The sequence below is a fragment of the Salvelinus alpinus genome, chromosome 13, assembly GCF_045679555.1.
Source record: "Salvelinus alpinus chromosome 13, SLU_Salpinus.1, whole genome shotgun sequence".
Taxonomy (NCBI): domain Eukaryota; kingdom Metazoa; phylum Chordata; class Actinopteri; order Salmoniformes; family Salmonidae; genus Salvelinus; species Salvelinus alpinus.
The window spans coordinates 9,829,201-9,848,493 of record NC_092098.1 but is presented as its reverse complement, the minus strand read 5'-3'; the positions used below and the strand labels follow the sequence as shown (position 1 = coordinate 9,848,493).

General features: G+C 41.0%; 1 protein-coding gene across 1 annotated transcript; it reads right to left on the bottom strand.

The window, feature by feature from the left end:
- Positions 1–825: 825 nt before the first annotated feature.
- LOC139536982 (translation initiation factor IF-3, mitochondrial-like) lies at positions 826–7,188 on the bottom strand. The gene is made up of 4 exons (XM_071337752.1): positions 6,986–7,188; positions 6,276–6,736; positions 5,970–6,121; positions 826–1,309 (listed from the first exon to the last, which is right to left on the bottom strand). The coding sequence occupies exons 2-4, from the start codon at positions 6,733–6,735 to the stop codon at positions 1,076–1,078; spliced, it is 846 nt and encodes a 281-aa protein (XP_071193853.1). The 5' UTR covers position 6,736; positions 6,986–7,188; the 3' UTR covers positions 826–1,075.
- Between the last annotated feature and the right edge of the window lie 12,105 nt (positions 7,189–19,293).

The window sequence follows — 19,293 nt, the reverse complement described above, 5'->3', positions numbered from 1 at the left end:
ATTGTACGCCTGCTGGCTGGCTCCAGTGTTACACAGGAGCCAGCTAGCAGGCGTAGTGCGTCCACGTCTATTGATTGGATTACCAATATTGAGAGGCAGGTCCTATGGGCAGGTCTATGCAGATCTAGGAAACTGAATTTGATAAACGAATTAATTCGCGTTCTACTAAGCTGTTTTTTCAACCCACAATGGCGGAAGGAGGAGAAGATATCGATTTGGTCGAGGATATAATTATAACGCCATTCTCAAGACGAACTTTTCAAGAAAAGTTAGACATTGTAAGGAGAGGTCGCCCGACGCCACAAAGCCTATCACAGGCGGGAAAGGGGTTCGTTCGCTCGCCACTTTCAAAGTTTCAACTACGAGCGCTATGGCTCCGAGAAGCACTGCAAACTGTACTGCTGGGAATGCCTATTATTTGCAAGTGATCGATTTGGTGTTTGGAGCCACACTGGCTTTGCAAACTTGAGTTGTCTGTTAAACACTGTTTACCCAAAAATGTCAATTTGTCAATTTCAAGGTGACGCAACGCCTGGTTATACTGTGTTTCTGTCTAAATGTATAGTGTCTAGAGCCATGGCATAATGATGGTAATAAGAGGTGGATTAATTCGGGTGGGACTGTGTAGTACCTCACTGAAGGCCTAGGCCCCAGGCCCACGGCACGCCACTGCATTTTAATGACAGTAGTGATAACATGGATATATGGACCTATGTTCCCTTTAATAGAAAACGTTGTAGTTGACAGCAAGGCTTGCAATGCCAGAGTGTTTCCCACCATCCAGAATGGAAAAAAACAGGTAAGAATAGACATAGGCATTCCATGTATGCTAGAATATGTTCATTTATTTGAACATAACCTTCGAGTAGCCAGTACATAAAGCTTACATGTCGTGCTGTTCCTCATCCTACGTAAATGTTTATTGCGTATATTGCTGTTTGTTTATGTGTACACCCGCCCTCCTCATTAAAAAAAAAAAACTGGATATGACATAGCCTTCACTAGTTAAGTTTTCCATTCGTTTTTGAGCTCATTAGTTTCCACACACAACTGTTAATTTAGATTCTATTTAAGTTCAGTGCTGTGAGTCTGGTGTGAGGTCTGTAGGGGGAACAGTAGGTGAAGTGGTGGGCTCTGAGCTGGTATCAGTGGCCGGCGCTGCTGCACCTCTGTTCATTTCTTTGAGTTCCTTCACTGAGGGTGGACGCAGGATGCACATGGCAGCTCTACCGTCTCGGATCACTTTGGGATTGGAAACAAATCCTACCAGCCCCTCTATCTGTTGCACCATCTGCTCCAGAGTTTTGTCCTGTCGTCAAAACCATAAAAGCACAACATTAACATTTGAGCTGCCCATACTTTCACATCTCAGGAAAGTTAACATGGAGTCCTTGTACAGACAAAAGGGCACACTCCTTTTTCCATCCACAATAAGAGAAAAATATACAGTGTCCTCCGTAATTATTGGGACAGTGACGCATTTTTTATTGTTTTGGCTCTACTCCAGCACTTTATATCGGGTGAATCGTTTATAAATTACAGCACTTTTTGTACATGGTCCCCTGAAATGGGGGGACTAAAAGTATTGGGACAAATTCACTTACAGTGCCAGTCAAAAGTTTGGACACACCTACACATTCAAGGGTTTTTCTTAATTGTTACTATTTTCTACATTGTAGAATAATAGTGAAGACATCAAAACTATGAAATAACACATATTTAATCACGTAGTAACCAAAACAGTGTTAACCAAATCAAAATATATTTTTAATCTTCAAAGTAGCCACCCTTTGCCAGCTTTGCACACACTTGGCATTCTCTCAACCAGCTTCATGAGGTAGTCACCTGGAATGCATTTCAATTAACAGGTGTACCTTGTTAAAAGTGGATTTGTGGAATTTATTTCCTTCTTAATGTGTTTGAGCCAATCAGTTGTGTTGTGACAAGGTAGGGGTTGGTATACAGAAGATAGCCCTATTTGGTAAAAGACCAAGTCCATATTATGGCAAGAAATGCTCAAATAAGCAAAGAGAAACGACAGTCCATCATTACTTTAAGACATGAAAGTCAGTCAATCCGGAACAAATCAAGAACTTTGAAAGTTTATTCAAGTGCAGTCGCAAAAACCATCAAGCGCTATGATGAGTCTGACTTTCATGAGGACCACCACAAGAATGGAAGACCCAGAGTTACCTCTGCTGCAGAGGATAAGTTCATTAGATTTAACTGCACCTCAGATGCACCCCAAATGCTTCAGAGTTCAAGTAACAGACACATCTCAACATCAACCGTTCAGAGGAGACTGCTTGAATCAGGCCTTCATGGTCGAATCGAATTTCTGCAAAGAAACCACTACTAAAGGACACCAATAAGAAGAAGAGACTTGCTAGGGCCAAGAAACACGAGCAATGGACATTAGACCAGTGGAAATCTGTAATTTGGTCTGATGAGTCCAAATTTGAGATTTTTGGTTCCAACCGCCGTGTCTTTGTGAGACGCAGAGTAGGTGAACGGATGATCTCTGCATGTGTGGTTCCCACCGTGAAGCATGGTGGAGGAGGTGTGATGATGTGGGGCTGATTTGCTGATAACACTATCTGTGATATATTTAGAATTCAAGGCACACTTAACCAGCATGGCTACCACAGCATTCTGCAGTGATACACCATCCCACCTGGTTTGCGCTTAGTGGGACTATCATTTTTTTTTCAACAGGACAATGACCCAACACACCTCCAGGCTGTTTAAGGGATATTTGACCAAGAAGAAGAGTGATGGAGTGCTGCATCAGATGACCTGGCCTCCACAATCACCCGACCTCAACCCAATTGAGATGGTTTGGGATGAGTTGGACCACAGCGTGAAGGAAAAGCAGCCAACAAGTGCTCAGCATATGTGGGAACTCCTTCAAGACTGTTGGAAAAGCATTCCAGGTGAAGCTGGTTGAGAGAATGCCAAGAGTGTGCAAAGCTGTCATCAAGGCAAATGGTGGCTATTTGAAGAATCTCAACTATAAAATGTATTTTGATTTTGAACACTTTTTTGGTTACTACATGATTCCATATGTGTTAATTCATAGCTTTGATGTATTCACTATTATTCTACAATGTAGAAAATAGTAAAAATAAAGAAAACCCCTTGAATGACTAGATGTGTCCAAACTTTTGACTGGTACTGTAGATGTGTATTCAAGTAATCAAAAGTTTTGTATTTGGTCCCATATTCCTAGCACGCAATGACTACATCAACCTTGTGAGTCTACAAACTTGTTTGATGCACTTGCGGTTTGTTTCGGTTGCAATTCAGATTATTTTGTGCCCAATATAAATGACATGGTAAATAATGTACTTTAGCATTTTGGAGTCAGAGTAGAATGTTTTAAACACTTCTACCATGTGGATACTCCCATGATTATGGATAGTCCTGAATGAATCGTGAATAATTATGAGTGAGAAAGTTACAGACCCCCAAATATGATTCCCCCTCAAAAACGCTAAACTCCCCTGTTATTCTAATGGTGAGAGGTTAGCATCTCTTGGGGGTATAGTACTTGTGCGTCTGTAACTTTCTCACTCATCATTATTCACTATTCATTCAGGACTAGCTGTAATGCATCCAACAAGTTTGTAGAGTCACAAGCTTGATGTAGTCATTGCGTGCTAGGAATGTGGGACCAAATACTAAACTTTTGCATACTTTAATACACATAAGTGAATTAGTCCGAATATTTTAGGGGACTATGTAAAAAGTGCTGTAATTTCCGATTCGGATGAAAATAGCCTAAAATATAAGCTGACAGTCTACCACTTAACCTCAGTCATTGTATCATTTCAAATCCAAAGTGCTGGAGAACAGAGCCAAAACAACAACAAAAAATGTCACTATCACAATAATTATGGAGGGCACTGTATAATTCATGCATGTCTAAGCCTGGTTTATATTTGTTGCTAATGAATCTCTGCTCTGCCAAAGGAAAGTTTTTGTGTACATATACAGAATTAAATGTATATTTTTGCATAAAAAAATGGAGTTCTTAATTCAAAACCAACTGTCTTACTATTTTGCTGGTTCAACTACAGAATAGTGACGAGGTATCTGGTGTGTTCAGGCTGACATTTAGGTTTAAATAGGTTTACTGGTTGCAATACTAATGGATATACAGTTGAAGTCGGAAATTTACATACACCTTAGCCAAATACATTTAAACTCAGTTTCACACAATTCCTGACATTTAATCCTAGTAAAAATTCCCTGTCTTAGGTCAGTTAGGATCACCACTATATTTTAAGAATGTGAAATGTCAGAATAATAGTAGAGAGAATGATTTCTTTCAGCTTTTATTTATTTCATCACATTCCCAGTGGGTCAGAAGCTTACATACACTCAATTAGTATTTGGTAGCATTGCCTTTAAATTGCTTAACTTGGGTCAAATGTTTTGGGTAGCCTTCCACAATCTTCCCACAATAAGTTGGGTGAATGTTGGCCCATTCCTTCTGACAGAGCTGGTGTAACTGAGTCAGGTTTGTAGGCCCCCTCGCTCGCACATGCTTTTTCAGTTCTGCCCACAAATGTTCTATTGGATTGAGGTCAGGGCTTTGTGATGGCCACTCCAATACCTTGACTTTGTTGTCCTTAAGCCATTTTGCCACAACTTTGGAAGTATGCTTGGGGTCATTGTCCATTTGGAAGACCCATTTGCGACCAAGCTTTTACTTCCTGACTGATGTCTTGAGATGTTGCTTCAATATATCCACATAATTTTCCTCCCTCATGATGCCATCTATTTTGTGAAGTGCACCAGTCCCTCCTGCAGCAAAGCATCCCCACAACATGATGCTGCCACCCTCGTGCGTCACAGTTGGGATGGTGTTCTTCGGCTTGCAAGCATCCCCCTTTTTCCTCCAAACATAACGATGGTCATTATGACCAAACAGTTCTATTTTTGTTTCATCAGACCAGAGGACATTTCTCAAAAAAGCACGATCTTTGTCCCCATGTGCAGTTGCAAACCGTAGTCTGGCTTTTTTATGGCGGTTTTGGAGCAGTGGCTTCTTCCTTGCTGAGCGGCCTTTCAGGTTATGTCAATATAGGACTCGTTTTACTGTGGATATAGATACTTTTGTACCCGTTTCATCCAGCATCTTCACAAGGTCCTTTGCTGTTGTTCTGTGATTGATTTGTACTTTTCGCACCAAAGTACGTTCATCTCTAGGAGACAGAACGTGTCTCCTTCCTGAGAGGTATGACGGCTGCGTGGTCCCATGGTGTTTATATTTGCATACTATTGTTTGTACAGATGAACGTGGTACCTTCAGGCGTTTGGAAATTGCTCCCAAGGATGAACCAGACTTGTGGAGGTCTACAATTCTTTTTCCTGAGGTCTTAGCTGATTTCTTTTGATTTTCCCATGATGTCAAAAAAAGAGGCATTAAGTTTGAAGGTCGACCTTGAAATACATCCACAGGTACACCCTCAATTGACTCAAATGATGTCAATTCACCTATAAGAAGCTTCTAAAGCCGTGACATTATTTTCTGAAATTTTCCAAGATGTTTAAAAGCACATTCAACTTAGTGTATCTTCTGACCCACTAGAATTGTGATACAGTGAATTATAAGTGATATATTAGGTCTGTAAACAATTGTTGGAAAAATTATTTGTGTCATGCAAACAGTAGATGTCCTAACCGACTTGCCGAAACTATTTTGTTAACAGGAAATTTGTGTAGTGGTTGAAAAACGAGTTTTAATGACTCCAACCTAAGTGTATGTAAACGTCCAACTTCAACTGTACAGTATCTGTTCTGTCTAGTTCCATGAGCTTGTTAGGGAGATGAAATACATGAATATGGTAGTAGTCATTATACATACCCAAGAAAATCATCTCTAACGCATCTTTGAAACTATAGAAGGATGAATAGAACCTGTATAGGTCAAAATAAAGCAATCCTATGTAGATATTTCTCACCAGTGGCTGTGTATGTTCCACACGCCCTGTTCTCAGAGTGATTCTGACATGGTGCTTCTTGTCCAGCCATGTCTGGACCTGCCTCAGCTTGGTTAGAAGATCATGGCTACCAATGTCAGAGGAAACAGTAAGCTCCTTTACCTGCACAGGGCCTATGGAGAGACCGAAGGTATGGTTTGGCTTTCAGAGATCAGACAGGAGAGGATGCCTTTTAGATAATTCAGATATAACCACTGTATGCAATGCAGAGATGTGAATGTGTGTGATGTAAAGGCAGTAGTTGTGTATGTGCTAAATATTACACACCTGTCTTGGCTTTCTGTTTCTCACGCAGTTTGAGCTGCTCCTCGTGGATCTGTTTGCCAGTCATTAGACGGTAGACAGGTGGATCTTTGTTTTCGTTGAGAGGGACCAGTTTAAGCCCATTCTCATCCATCAGTCTGAGGACATCAGCTCGATGCATGGTGCCCATGTTCTCGCCATTCTCATTGATCACCTGCAGGTGGCGCTGGTGGATCTTCCGGCCAATACTGCCAATGGTGGCACGGGCTCGGGGATCCTGCTTCTTCTTAGGCACCTGCCCCTCTTCAGTTTCATCCACTGTGGTGGACAGTGGAGACCATCCCCAAGACAACAATGCACTCACACATCTCCCATTGTATGATAGGAGCCCAGCCCCAGAGGCTGTTCTCCAGGAGTTGAGAGTTCCACCACAGACAGCTCTAGATGCATGGCTCAGAGCCCACCTCATACAAGCACTTGACATTCTGAGCAGAACACAGAGAGAGCAGGTGAGAGTGAGAGGGGTAAACAAACGTGAAACTAGGCATTATTATTCCCAAAAGTAAGTCACTTTTGCCTAGCAATTACGTCTAAAAGTCAGAAAATGCAAGTGAAAGACCATCAAAAACACACTGTTGACAAGCATGGGAACCTGGTTAGCTAAGCAAACAATAATTGACAAGGAGAAGTAGCAGCCTCTACAGAACGTGCTGTACAGGGCTAGGAATACATACAGATCCGGCACGCGACAGTCAGCTTGTAGGCCGAAACACAGGAACAACGAATAAGTAAGGACGCACGAAGAATTATAAACTTAGCTTTATATTGTACAATAATTCAATGCATACGTATCGCCCCAAAACGGGAGGCGTTTGTTTCCATACTACATGAAAATGGGGTCCTGTCTCCTTAACAGTTCTTGGCGCAGTATGATGACGCAGTCGCAGAACAATGATCTGAATTTGTAGTTTTAGATGTCGTTCGAACTAGTACCTTTCTTATTATATAACTTAGGCTATAATTAATCATGTGTAGGCCACTGCGCTACTAATACTAAGCTAGGCTACAGGCTGCTGTTTATTATAATAGCCTGATCATGGGCTAGACTAATTGTTATCAAACTATGTTCTAAGCAAACCTTGTGATTCCACATCTAAGTTAGATTTTGAAAAGTAGTCAAGAGGAAAATGGTCTTTCAAACGAAAAAACAAATCTCATAGACATGGCATACATTTAAAATAATTTCAATTAATTTGGCTGACAATCGGAGATAATGACATAAGGGACGGGGTCTTAGACCAGTGCAGGCGTATTGCGCGCACGGGTCAGCTTCTGAGAGCTCATCTGAACGTAACTAGGGTTGACACAGTTTGACTCGTCAGTACTCTACTCTGCTCGTCTTTGTTTTGCACTTTCTTTCATGGGCACTGCATTTTGCTTATATATCAAGCCAATTCGATGTGTTTGTTCATGTTATAAATACCCTATGTTCCATCTATATTAGGTCACATCCTGCATGTGTTCTTGATTTTTTTTTAAAACAACTATAGGAGCTTGCTATATGTTCAAAGGCAGTGCGGCCTTTATTTAAAGCGTCCCTTTATGTGATTAGTGTACTTTGAGAGATCTTAGTCAGGGAAGAAATCTGATTGATAGACAAATGTGCTTTTCTATATCTCTCAGAGGAGAGCCCTTTCAAAGGAGTAGGCAGGAATGTTTTTTGTTGTTGCGTTGGATGTTTGCAAACATTGTAGGCCTATATGCTAAATGATATTATCTTCATTATTAAAATCCCACTAGGTAGCCCTAATGATCTGGATTGTAATTTCTGACACATAGGCTACTTGAAGAAGTCTGCAGTGATAGCCTAATTGTCAACAAAGTTGTAGAGAGGTTCAGTGGGCTCTGCGGTGTGGGGTTATTCCCTGCCCAGGCCTTAGTCTATAGAAACAGTAAATAGAGAGATTTTATAATCAGATGAGCAGCAGTTCATTTAATTAACAGCAAGATAATTCCCTTGTGTGCCCAGTGGGATGTGTGTGTGTGTGTGTGTGTGTGTGTGTGTGTGTGTGTGTGTGTGTGTGTGTGTGTGTGTGTGTGTGTGTGTGTGTGTGTGTGTGTGTGTGTGTGTGTGTGTGTGTGTGTGTGTGTGTGTGTGTGTGTGTGTGTGTGTGATGTGTGTGTCAACTCTGGACCTCGAAGCTAGTTTCACGTTTTTTTTCATTGTTCCCCTCTAATCAAGGACTGATTTAGACATGTGGTGCTATTAGTTATCAGGTAGAACAGAACACCAGCTCAGTACCTCGTAGGGTAAGAGTTGAATACCCCTGGCTAGGGCACGGGGTGTTGAAAATAAGCTGCATTGCACTTTTTGTATAGTTAGGTGTTTTAGTCTTGAAGGCATGTATGTGCATCTGGAGAAAAAGTGAACTTGAACACAGGATGTAGTGAGGATTCTCAGTTTTGAATTATCTGTTTTACAATGACAAATTGAGGCCTCAATTAATCTGAAGTTTTATATCCGTTCAGTTTCTACAAACCAAACCATTCGTTTTTATAGGTTTCATAGGCTGCGTTTACACAGGCATCCCAATTCTGATCATTTGCCCAATTACAGTCAAAAGACCAGGGCCCGGTTTCCCTAAAGCATCTTAAGGCTAAATTAATTTTAGAACCATGGGTTTTAAAATGAATTTGGCTTTAATCTGGTTGGTCAAAAGACCAACAACTGCCTGTGTTAATGCAGCCTAAGTCTAGTAACAGTGGGAAACTTATTAGTAGCCTATAAGCATTTTATGATGAGGAACATAGTAGGAAGCAAATTGCATAGGCTGTTTGCAGTGATGTGTTGTCCGGACACCTAAACGACATAATGATTAAACTCAACCATTCAGCAAGCCGGGCAATTGTCAAAATGTAGAGACGTGACGGTAGGCCCACTAACTGCCAATGTTAAATAGAAGTCTATTTAAATAATCTGAACAAAAAAAGTGCATCGTTTGCGAGTAGCAGATGGATAATTGTACACGGTCGACTGATTGGAAAGAAAGATGCGCTCCCCGAAAGAGCATTCATGGTGGAGAATGCGAGCGAGCTTATTTATTAATTAGCTCAGAAATTCTGCTTCCTCGTGCTGGCAGCCCGCTTTGAAGCGAAACCCCAACAAAAAGGTAAGTTACCACACGAAAACGTTCCTGTATCCTCTCAAAACTGTACATAGTTTAAATCTGTCGTTTGGTCTTCATCCCAATGGTGGGACCTCCATGTGTGAGGCTGGTTTTCCCAAGGATAACAACCATGTTTCGGCAAATACACATATGCAGGTTATGTGGCGCTGACTAGCACCTTGAATGAGCTGATGATTAACTGAAACGTAGCATAACGCCCCCCTCTCTCTCTCTCTTGCAATTCATGTCTCAATTAATTAATTAATTAATACATTGCCAAAACATTTTAGGCCTATAGCTTAGAGCCAATGGTAATAATTGTTATGTCCTTCTTGATTGAAAACGTGAATAAAAAAATGCCAATTTGTTCATTTTCTGTCGCCGTATTAATCCCCCATTCAACTGATTCGTTTAGTAGTCTTAGCATTAGACTATTCTCACTTGCATCTGTCAATCATTTCCATTGTTTTGTAACTTTGGTGATCTGACGTTGAGAAAGTTTGAAGCCACATGAAACATGTTAACAACGACTTTTAACAATACATTTCAGTATAGAACATATAATAGCCTATTCTTATTACTGTGAAATTATAATTCTTAATAATATAATTATTGAATGATGATAATATATATTGATGTTTGATATTATTCTACATAGTCACTCTTTTGTCCGACAGTGCTGCTCTGCTGTAAGCTATGGTATCTGCAGGTACATAACACTGAAAGGAAACTCCAAATAACAGTTACAGTTTACAATGTTGTTATTAGGCTCCTCCTCCTGTAAGTACATTGTAACAATTATTGTTATTATATGCGTTGTTACATTGTACTTAACCAACATTACATTGTACTTAACCATCATTAGACAACCCACTTGTAGGCTACTTGGTTGGGTTAAATGCGGAAGACACATTTCAGTTGAATACATTCAGTTGGACAACTGACTAGGTATCCCCCTTTCCCTTTCCCTTTCAAAAATAATAATTACAGTAACACTTTAAGTGTGTTCTAAATGTTGTCCAAATTCTGTATCTGCGGTGTATTTATACAGGTAGTTTAGTAACAGAAGAAACGTACATTCCAACTATGATGCATCCTATGTTCAGAAATTATTTGCATTATTTTCATGATGTTCACAGATGGTACAAATGTTTTAACCCGCTAGCCTGTCCTATGTATTAATGTAAAACAGTAAACTCTGACAAACTGTCATAGAAAATGTCTTCATATACCACTTGATTTAACGTGTATGATGAGTTACGGCATATCTCAACATATTCAGATGATTGCGTATTGTGACCTACTTGAGCAATCAATTACAAATTAAAGTGACAGTCACTTCTTAACCAAATATATATAAGCTAGAAACAATTTTTTGTTGAGACAAATGGTCATGAAAAACGTTTAAAATCATCAAATACCCCTCTCTCTTGAAATAGTACAAATTAATTGAGCACCTCAATGTTTTGTAGAGAACTGGCAAAACAATTGTCCAGATGAGATTTTAAGAACCATAAAATGAACCAATTTTAGAATCTATAATTTTTTATAATCAAATGATCAATTATGTTTTTGCCTTTAAAGTTACTGAAATAGTCATTTTAAAATAGCACGACGGCAAAATAGCAAGATATCTGAATTTGTATTTACAGTTTATCACAAAAAATATTGTATAAAATAAATAGTACAAATACTGAGCTATATTGTATGCCAAAAATAATCTGACCATAGCACCGCCTGGAGTTTGATAAACGGCATTGGCACTTGGCTTGGAACTGGTGCTTTAGTCAGAAGACATGAAAATAGAGCTGTTTGGCCACACACTGAAAAACAGAAACATATGCAGAAAAGTACCTCATACCTACAGTAAAATATAGTGGTGGATCTTTGATGTTATAGGGCTATTTTGCTTCCACTGGTCCTGGAGCCCTTGTTAAGGTCAACGGCAGGATATCAAGCATGTTCTCCAATCTCATAAAACATTTTAGAAAAAGGCTCAGTGTCGTTATCCTCACAAGGGGAGGGTGCTAGAGAATTGAAAACAGGAGTGTTAATAATTTAGACCCTTATCTTCGTTTCTATTACTTTTGAAACAAATCCAAAAATTGAGCAATTGTATTAGGATAAAAAATATATACATTTTTTGTTGTTATTGCATGCATTATAGCTCAGCATTTTTAGTATTTATTTTATAGTATTTTTTGCTCATCTTTATCAAGGGTGCCAATAATTATGGATCTCGCTGTATATATCGGTACCACTAGTTTAAGAGGATGACATTCGTCTCAGCAAAACTCCTGGACTGTTTAAAACCCCTAGTTGATTTTTTTTTTTTTCAAAACTTTATTCTCCTGACATTGTCTCTGCGCACTCTCACTTCTCTGTGTTTCTAGCGATTTTTAATCCAGATAAAATCAAGGCTAATGCTTCATTAGCAGGTATTTTTACATAATGATCCTCATGATGCGCTGTTAATTTTTTTTGTTAACGCAATTACCAGGCTCTCAGTGGACGGGGTCTGAAAGGTCTAATTACCCTGTGGCATGCTGGGAAATAGTTGGTGGTGTCTTTGGGCAGGTGGCCCGGGAGGTGGGAGTCAGGAACAGGGCATGCCGAGGCGGGCAATTACTGGATGAATTTCACTTTAATAAATGTTGAGCTACATTTGGAAATGCAGATAACAGAGCTTTCTGCCTAATGGGTGCCGCACTGAAGCCACTTGAGCAAGGGAATGATCTGAAAGAGGGTTTAATTAACACAAGCTACATGATCCAGAGAGAGACAGACTGAATGTTAGAGTGAGGGGGAGAACGCTACAGGGATAATGTGGAAATTAGAGGAGGAGAGGAAGGGAGCGAGCGATATGGAGGGGGTGCCACCTGTGTTTTCACTCGTTTATAATCTCAGACACTCATATGTTGACATAGACTGACACATCAATGACACACACATACAATGACACACACATGCATATACACACACACATTTCTATGTACTAGCTAATATGTGTGTGTCTGTGTCTGTGTGTGTTTGCACGCACATTTTATTGTGTATATATAATTTCTAGAGGGATGTATGTATGACCTCTGAATATACAATCTTATTATATAGTATTTTCATACAAAGTAGTGTGTAGACAAGTTGTATTTATTTTCCGTAGTGTGCCATGTGTCTTTCTGTGTATACCATGTGTTCTTGCATGTGGGTACTGTAGAGCCTACAATGTATGGTGTGTGTGAATGGTGCGTGTGTTTTGTGTCAGTAGTGTAAATGTGTGGTTTTGTGTGTGTAGGGTGCTCCTGGCTGTGAGCGGCCTGGTCTCCCTCCACTCTGCTGGAGCTAAAAGCCCTGAAACGGGACGGTAATTGCCCAATTAGGCCCCTCGCTCTGTGGGCCGCAGAGCACTACGCGCCTCCACACGCTCACAGAGTCACATAATTGAGCTGAAAGCAAACGAACGGACGGCAGACAAACAAGCTACTAGAAAATAATTACTTGGAGTGTTTCTTTTCAGTACCTGTACAGCGGATTTCATTATCGTCAATAGCCTCTAAAGCTGCTCGAAACGCTGGTAGTTGTCATTTTCATAGAGACTTGATAATGACATTAATTTGTCTTAATGGGTAGTTCTATTGTTATAAATAGTGAAATGAGCTGAAATTGTCTTGCCATGGCAGGCAGAGAGGACTTCACCGCGCTCCCGGCAGACATGAGGAGATAATTTGGTGTGCTTGTCAAATTTCCAATAATTTGTTATATGGAACATGAGTAATGCTAGTGCCATTAATGTTCATTTTCCTGTAAATTCATTACTACCCTTTTCCCTTTTATGTTTTTAATGCCTCTGCCCATTTTTCTCTGCCTCAAGTGGTTACACAAGGACTTACTAAAAACACACACCCAGACCCCTACCACACACACACACACACACACACACACACACACACACACACACACACACACACACACACACACACACACACACACACACACACACGCACACTGAAGACTTGTATACACAAACACGTAAATACTTCTGAACAGTGAACTCAAACACATATAAGTAAACACAGAATACTCACACTTGGCTACATGCAAACTTTATAGATGAATTTAAATGACAAGATACACGTTTGTTAGATGTTTTCAGACCTTAAAGGACGACTGGACTTCCTGATTTGTCCTTGTTTTTCATTTTGGCTCATCAAGAAATGCTTGCTGCCATGACTGAAGGAAAACGACAGTTGTCTTGGGGGTGTGGTTTGATGTGGGTGTTTCTTTGCCATTCAATCACAACAAACAAGGGCAGTAGTGAGTACAGTTAGGTGAGCTAGCTAGCTTTGCTATGGAGAGAACAAAGTTTTCTTCTCCCCTTCTGACAGACTCGCCATCTCAAGATGGTGATAGCTGTAGCTGGCTATCCTACCTAGCTGATATTTCTCTGTCAAATCCGCTTTGGGCCAGACTGAATTTATGACCAAAAGTATTATATTTACACTTTGTAGTCAATTTGTACTCTAGATGTAATGTTTTTGACTCATATCGATGCGACATAGGCCATTTAAAACCAGAGAAGTTGGTTCTAAGGGGAAGTTGACCTTTAAAAGTTGTCTATTGGGAGAGAGCAGTTTATTTCCCATCTACCATCATCAGTTTTAACCATGCAGCTGTGTAAGCACCATAGTGGGAACAAACCTTGAAGAATAGAAAGCCAGGAAGATAAGATACCATTAATGTCCTTCTGACTAAGTTTGCATACTCATTGACATTTAAAAAGAGAAATGGATAGAGCAACTTTCAATTTCATGTTCACATTTTCATTGTGTCACAAATGTGTACTGATATATAGTGTAGTGTCCTTCTGGACTGACAGGTACAGGGTCGTAAGTTCAGGTCAACATCGGGCTAACCCCTGAATTCCCTACATTGGTGTCAGAAATGAGACGGGACTACTAAGGCACCAGCAGTCTTGTATAGAGATGCAGGTTTGTGTCCCGGTCAGATTACCCCCCAAATTTGCTACAATCACACTGCTACTTATAGTAACATAATATCAATGCATCTGCCTTTAAGGTAGTATTTTATTTTTTTACTTTATTTTAACTAGGCAAGTCAGTTAAGAACAAATGCTTATTTTCAATGATGGCCTAGGAACAGTGGGTTATCTGCTTTGTTCAGGGGCAGAACAACTGATTTTTACCTTGTCAGCTCGAGGATTCGATCTTGCAACCTTTCGGTTACTAGTCCAACGCTCTAACCACTAGGCTACCTTCCGCCCCACTGGCTATATAATATACAGTATATCTAATATCTAAGCGTTAAAACATTAACAACCTTCCATTTTATTACATTGTGTTGTTGACCCTGTCTTGTGTCTTTTTGAATCCTTGTAGAATTGATGATAGGTCTCATTCCACCGTGACGAACAGTATCTAACAGTCATCTTCAAGTTCCCAATGAGCAATGAGCTTTGGGATGCTTTTTCTCCATTGTTGCTGTTGATAAACCCTAATATCAAGTTCATTTTTGAAATACCAAAATGATTTATCATTAAAGATTGTCATTCATTTGCTTTAATTTTGTGCTTCATTACATTGATTGAGAGATGCATTTTCTATTATCTCAGTGTGCGTGTGTGGGCGTGTGGCTACATGTATTTACCTGTGTCTCACTGCAAATGTCCGTATGTGTGGGTGTGTCTGAGTCCTTTGAGAGTGCGTATAATATAATTTCGAAGTGAGATGAGAGGGTCCATAGAAGAAGGGCGCAGTGACTCAGGAGCCAATTGGTGACTCGGGAGCTGATTGGTGACTCGGGGATGAAGCCGTCCTCCTGATGGTGACTTCTTGTGTAATGCTATCTAATAATAGTTTTTAAACAGCCCTGTTTTAACTTTTCATCAAGCCAGTGGGAAATACAGTATCAAAGAGCAATTCTTTATATCTCATTAGTTGCTCATAGGCCTGTGCCTCACTCCCTCGCCACAGAAATAGCACAACGCCACACAATGGAGCTGGTAACAGAGCAAAACTGGAGGTGCAACGTGGGGATAGAGCAAGACAGGAACTTCTACTATCGATACATTTAGTGTTTTATGTGTGTTGTTGTTGTGTTTTGTCTTTGTTAATTTGAGCGAATGTGGTGCTTCTATACATCACTGTGCTTGCGTTTGATATGCAGGTGTGTGTATTTGTTTGCAAGTGGGTTACTTTGTGTGATGATGTGTGACACACTCCAGATTAAAAGTCTCAGAGCCTCTCAGATCCACACAATAGCCAATGAAGAATTGGTGACTTTTATTGGGGTAGAATAAAAGGATGTGATGAAAGAGTCAAAGCCTAAAAGAGAGAAAAAGCGATTCAGAGGGAGGGGCCGAAAGAGTGCAGAACAAGGGCCCATCCATCACGGGTGTGGAGGAGAGGAGACGCATTCCACCGCTCAGAGCAGGAGGATACACTCACTCAACGCCACAATGGAGGGGGAGGCAGGGAGGGGAGTCGATCAATACACAACGTCTCCCATGGACTTTCTGTCCACACAGTCTTTATTTGGCTCCCAGTCCAATTCACTGCCCTCTGTGGACATGACAAATGTACATTTCGGATGCCAAAAGCATTCATACCCACCACAATGTACCAAAAACAAAATCCCACACATCTCTACTGCACAGATAGCTGATGGTTTAGACCTTAGGTTGTTGGTTTCAGTGTCACTTATGTCTTCTCCGGGTTTTGCATTTTGTTGTCTCTGCTACTCAGTCTGTTCCTGTGTTGGTTTCATTATTTTGGAGGACTCTCTCTCTCGCCCTGTCTCTTTCTCTCTCATACACACTCTCTCTTTCTCCCCACCCCAGTCTGTCAAAGTAGGCAGTGAGGAGCAGGGGGTGGTAGGAGGGTGCGGGGTGGGGGGTTAGTGGGGGGGATTGGAGGGCGGAGGGAGCAGGTGATGGCTTTCTGGAGTGCACCCTTTCACACCCCTCTCTTTCTCTGTCTGAGCAGCGTGAAGAGGTGGGAGAGATGAGGGGCCTCCTCCTCACACCCCCAGGGGCTGCACCTGCCATGGGTGAGGGCGGCGGGTGTGAACTCTGACCTTGTACCCTCCGGGCCTGCTCACTTGACGGCCATTTACGGCTAATGTACGTATACAAATGCACAGTTACACACACATGTTGAGACCCTATCATTCAAACATATTTTGTATTCACAAGCACACACACTTCACACACAGCTCAGCATGCTTATTGACTGACTCCCATTTGAAATGTTTGAAAATTGAAATATTTTCAGCATTGTATTTGGTGTTTAGGAATTAGGACTTGTTCGGCTTTTGTTTGTTTTTCGAGCACTGTCGATTACTTTTAGTTCTGTGTTGTGACGTTTGGATATTCTCTGTAGAAAGGACCTGTCTCGTGGCTATGTATAGTTCTGAATGTAGTGCTGAGAAGTCCTACACCAGAGGGTTCTGCTCCATGATGTGGGGTTTGGGTCTGTACTGGTCTGTGTCATCTTGGAGTGGTTCTGTTTGGGTCTTTTCCAATTTATCTTATTCGCCTGTGGTCCATCATGGGAGTGGCAGCCCAAAGAGTAGGTCTCGTTTATAAAAGTAATCTGTGCAGACAGGCTGTCATAGCGATGCTGGCAGCTCTTGTTATGTTGGACAAACTGTCTACAAATGGGTATTATTCAGTTTGCGGAGGTCCATTTGGGTTCTGTCAGGACTCAGAGCAGTGCGAGGGCCGGTGTCAGTGGACCCCTGGCCCGGGCCAGCTGAAAGTCAGTGTATTGGTTTCTATGGTAATGGGGAGTAGTAACCCCCACCCAGGAGCGTCCTGCCGCGTGTCGCCTCCTCAATAGAGCGCATCTGCAGAAAACTGGGGACCCTCTGAAATGGGCAGTGACCCGTCCCTAGCAGCCACAAAAAACCCACAAATGTTATACCCCAGAACTGGCTTTTTCTCAGCGCTTACGTCATAACTCAGAGACAAAAAGCTGGGACAGAGCCCTGCACTGTCAAATGCAGAGAGAGGGAGAGAGAGGAGTGGTCGCCCCGGTCATTAGGGTGGGGGGAAAAGTCAGAGGCAGGAATGAATGAGAGAGAAAAAAATCGAACAAAATCTTAAACAAAAGCCGACTCCAAAACACAATGCCTGCCATAGAGATTTGGGAAGAAAGGGGGATATTGGGTTATGAAAATGATTCAGGGGGCTATTCTTACTCATGCAAATGTCCCCAAATTTCTCATTCATTACCCTGAAAGTGTCGCTCTCGCCTTGGCAACGGCTCACTCATTTCAGGACTGGGTACAGTTTTACATTTCCATCAGAATTTATACACTGAATTGAGCGAGTCGACCTTCACAACAGCATTTCCACACCATATATTTCCTTCTGTAGCATCACTTCAGAAATTAAATTGCCTACAAAAAATAGGCTACTGCCTTAATATAATACTGTTTTACCAATTATACTGCAAAGTAACATTGCCGGAATTCACGAAACACAGCTTCTCTTCTATTCTAAAGAATTGCTTCAAAATACTTCAAATACTGAATAGAAAACAATGCTTACATTAATATTAAATTTTCTACACCACAATAAACAAATAGAAAATGATACTGACTCTTAGAAGGAGACTGATGGGAGAGCGATGGGAAGGAAATAGTGAAAACAACAGGAGGTCGGAAATGAAAAGGATATAAGCAATGCCTACTGAAGCCTGATCCTGAGAGCTTAATTATACCATCCCATTATTGTAATTAAAATACTGTAGTTGGAGTCAGAAATGGAAATAAACAAGTAATTACAAACACAATAGTTGATAGTAATGTTGACACAAACTGTTTGTAGGCAGCCCCCCCCCCCCTCCTCTATTCTCCCCCTCTCTCCCATGGCTCAGCTGTCATTCCCAGGGGGGGGGATCCAATTAATTCAATTAACTGAATACACAAGTACTGTGGGACTCTATCAAATAGCCTTTGGTTTACTCATTCAAGTAAATCTGAAACGAGTTAGTTTGTTCACTAAGAACACGTATCTTTTTCTAAAATGATTTAGTGAATTTCAACATGTATTCCTCAACTTCCAACTTTCATCACAGGACAATACTCTACATTTGGTCAAAATAAAAAGATATATTAGTATAATTGGAAGTTGATTTCGGATAGCATGGCAATTTTAGAAAAGTCCTTAAAAATGTGCACTTTCTCTCCATGAGCCAATGTAGCCAGCTCATAGAGAGACATAAGATAAACGAAGGGAGGGAATGATGGAGGAACAGAAAAGTAAAACGATGAAGAGGAGGGAGGAGTAGAAAGAGACAGGCAGCACTCGTTTGGGACATAACTCTGTGCACATGACTAGTTTCTGTGGGTTTCTTCTGACTTTTTCTAAGGAGCGGGAAGGAAAGTGGTGGAGAAAGTGGTTTTCATTCTTTCATGTATTGTTGTTAGGGAGTGATTGGGTGTGAAAGAAGGGCAGAAACAGAGAGAAAAAGGGGGGGGGGGGGGGCACCTTGGCTGAGGGCACTATCACTGATGTCCCCAACACTTTGAACAACTTGTCAATGGAGATGCTGAAGTGGCCACATTCTAAGCATTCTGTCACATTTGTGTACAAACCCCTTGAAAAAGCTTGCTGACCTGCCCGTCGCCCTTTATTGCTGTTCAAATGGCAAGACGCATGCATTGTGTCTGGGAGAGTTCATTAAATTCATTGCTTTGACCTGTTATTTTTAAAGCCAAAAAGTCGACTGAATTGGACAAATCTGAGTCAGCCATAGAAAATGGCCCTTTGACCTCCATAGGGAAACAGACCCCTTTGAGCAGCATGTCAAGGCTTTCATATGAGAATGAAAGCCAACGGGGACATTTTAAACATA

Coding starts and splice junctions, on each gene's coding strand:
- LOC139536982 (XM_071337752.1), bottom strand. CDS start 6,735: ATGTCAAGTGCTTGTATGAGGTGGGCTCTGAGCCATGCATCTAGAGCT. Junction 6,122..6,275: donor GAAACAGAAAGCCAAGACAG/GTGTGTAATATT, acceptor GTCTCTCCATAG/GCCCTGTGCAGGTAAAGGAG. Junction 1,310..5,969: donor TGGAACATACACAGCCACTG/GTGAGAAATATC, acceptor TTTTGACGACAG/GACAAAACTCTGGAGCAGAT.